Here is a 3,011-nt window from a genome sequence, read left to right as displayed (position 1 = left end):
TGTTGAGGGAGCAGAATGGGCATTATTTCGGCTATAGCCAGAATGTGGATAGATATATAAGTTTGATTAGTACCTCATCCTATCTTATTAATGGAAAATTATTAGGTATTTTTGGAGTAAGGATAAATGGTACTCTCTCCTCTCGCATTCATAATGGACTCTACCACGATTTTAATGAGTAAACCCTACTATAAATGTAAGAAAAACAAACATCATTCTCGGTGCTCCAAAAGTACTTAAGAATTACTCCCTTTAATTTATTGAATAAGTATTTACCTTATCCTATCAAATTGTGTAAACATTTGGTCAATTAAATAGGTAAGATTTCTATGAATAATAATAATAATAAATAAATAAATAAAGATTCTGTGAACCCATACTCACTTTGACTAATCTTTCTCAAAAACAAAAATAATGAAAACTTGTAATACCACATCGAAAACTTGTAGGTTTAAGAAAGAAATGTCATATGGGGCCCATGATCAATATAAAGAATTTTTTTTTTTTTAATATAAAAAAAGCCCTTAAACCCAGCAAAACGTGTAAGTCTTGTGATAGTAGGACCAGGCCCAGCTCTATTTTCTAGTTACATTCATTGTGTTTTGGGTTTGGGTTTTGGTTTCGTTTGGTTTTGGGGGTTTTTTTTTTTATTTTTTTATTTATCAAAACAGAAAACTATACTTTTGAAATTTTATTCATGAACATGTGTTAAGCATAATAAATGATTGCATGCCTATCAAAATAAATGAATAAATGATTGGATGATGTTTAATAAGTGTTTATCATTTTGGAATTTATATTTTGCAATATATATATATATATATGCTTGGAACTTGTTTTTAAATGGAGAAAATTTTTTTCTCGGAAAAAAAAAAAAAAAAAAGGAGAAAATTTTGGTTATATATGTATTTGCGCGTGTATTTTTAAATGTTTCTATTAATCATATTATTCAACTTTATGTGGTTGTAGATTTCAAAGAATCCTCCTAAAAAACTTCCGACTTTATTTTCCTTTTTTCCTCAGCGTCGCACATCTGCCTTTCACTCTTTAATCTCTCTTTTTAGAAACCACACACACACAATGCCTTTTATAAAGCCCCCTGCCGCCTAGCCTCAAAGTCCTAATTCAAATCATATCAATTAGGAGTCTTAGACTCGTAGGCCACTTCTCTTATTTCTAGTAGGAATATGAGTACCAATAACAGTGGGCAAAAACTTCCTATTCCAACTTGAAGTAAAATTCGATGTAGGCTGGACTTCTAGGTGCCATGCACCTCAACAAGGTAGAGATGGACATAGTTTTAACTTTTAACCCATTCTTCAAGGGGTTAGTTATGAAAATCCTTTTGTGCGTAATTAATTGGTTTAAGAGAAAAGTAAGATTCCAAAAGAAGGAAAAATTTTCTCCTCTCTGTAGGAGTCCTCCCTCTCGTCTACACGAACCCTACCTCCTTTGGATAATTCGAGGGCTTGAATTTTTCCTTCTTTTCTTGCTTAGCTCACTACTATGGCGGATGATGTGATTGATGGTCTAGAGAATATGAAGTTAACTGCTGAGGAGGAAGAAGTAATAAAGATTTCGGATGAGGGTAGATTGCCTGCCATTGAAAGCTGTAATTTGAGTTTGATTGGGAAGTTTCTGAACTGTAAAGCCTTTAATAAGAGAGCAGCGTTGAATACAATACGTGCAGCGTGGGGAATGCAGTCAGGAATACAGACTTTAGAGGTTGGCTCAAACCTTTTTCAGTTCAAGTTTCAATCTGAATTTGATCTGAACCGAATTTTGAAAGGGGGACCGTGGAGTTTTGATAATCAACTGCTTATGCTCACAAAGTGGAGGAAAGGAATGATAGCGAGTAATGTGAAGTTGGACCGTGCCTCCTTGTGGATACAAATTTGGGGAGCACCTTTTGATATGGTATCTCCCCAAGTGGCAACTGAGGTTGGGAGCAGATTGGGTGTTGTGGAGGATGTGGAGAGACGTAGAAGACAAGATGCTCCAAGTTATTTTATGAGGGTTCGGGTGGCATTGCCCATATCAAAACCTTTGAGACGTGGTGGCTTCATTGCAGATTCGGATGGAGGTAGAACGTGGGTGCATTTTAAGTACGAAAGACTGCCCATGTTCTGTCACTTTTGTGGAATCCTGGGGCACGATCTTAACCATTGTGTGAGACACTTTGCTGCAGGAAAAAGTGATGGGGAGATTGATTATCAGTATGGAGATTGGCTGAGAGCATCCAGTGGACGTCAAAGATCTCCTCCTTGTGACAGAATTGGTTTCGGTCTTTGTGATCGGGTGGCTTTGGTTGGTTTATCGGTTTTTTTACACCCCTAATACAAAAGAGTATTCAAATTTCCCACTTGAAGATTTTATTCATGAGCACGTATTAAGCATAATAAATGATTGAATGCTATTTATCATTTTGAAAATTATATTTTACAAGGGCAAAATTTAGGTATAGTGCTTAAGTGCTATTTCTCAGGTTTTTCTTTTAAAAGTCAACTATGTCGTTACTTAACTAAAAATACATTTCCATCACATGAGAAAAGAGCCATATGGTTAAATTTTAAAAATTAACTAAGTTTTGCTAAAACCTTGTCACAATTTTTAAAAATTTTCTTAATGAATGATGTTATATGCTACAATTAAAACTCTTCATCAAATACTTTCAACTATACACAATGAAAATTTTGTCATTCATACTTTCTTTTTTATCAGTTTACATGAGTCTAGGTGCAATCTTTAGCTCAATTAGTTTTTATGAACACTCATTGTAAAAATAAAAATAAATAAATAAATAAATAAAAATAAGGGGCATATGTCATCAAATTTTTCATTAGTTAAATTATAAGTTTTGAAGATTTAAATCTAGAAAATCAATATTCTCTATGTAACAAATAAAACACCTTATATTACCATTCAAACTTTCTAAGCATTACTATCATCTAAAACTCAAAATACGTGAAGAAAATGTTTGGGATATTAAAATTTAGTGAGAGTAATTTAGC

At 33.4% G+C, this 3,011-nt stretch overlaps 1 protein-coding gene across 1 annotated transcript; it reads left to right on the top strand.

The window, feature by feature from the left end:
• The first annotated feature begins 1,506 nt into the window (after positions 1-1,506).
• On the top strand, positions 1,507-2,337 carry LOC112034750 (uncharacterized). Its single transcript, XM_024067564.2, has one exon. The coding sequence runs from the start codon at positions 1,507-1,509 to the stop codon at positions 2,335-2,337; it is 831 nt and encodes a 276-aa protein (XP_023923332.2).
• The last annotated feature ends 674 nt before the right edge of the window (positions 2,338-3,011 follow it).

The sequence above is a fragment of the Quercus suber genome, unplaced genomic scaffold (assembly GCF_002906115.3).
Source record: "Quercus suber isolate HL8 unplaced genomic scaffold, Cork oak 2.0 scaffold_11, whole genome shotgun sequence".
In the NCBI taxonomy this organism is placed as follows: Eukaryota; Viridiplantae; Streptophyta; class Magnoliopsida; order Fagales; family Fagaceae; genus Quercus; species Quercus suber.
Note: the sequence above shows the minus strand (reverse complement) of the source record. Positions and strands in the feature narration are given on the sequence as shown.

Excerpts from the sequence above, each read along its gene's own strand:
- LOC112034750 (XM_024067564.2), top strand. The coding sequence starts at position 1,507 with ATGGCGGATGATGTGATTGATGGTCTAGAGAATATGAAGTTAACTGCT.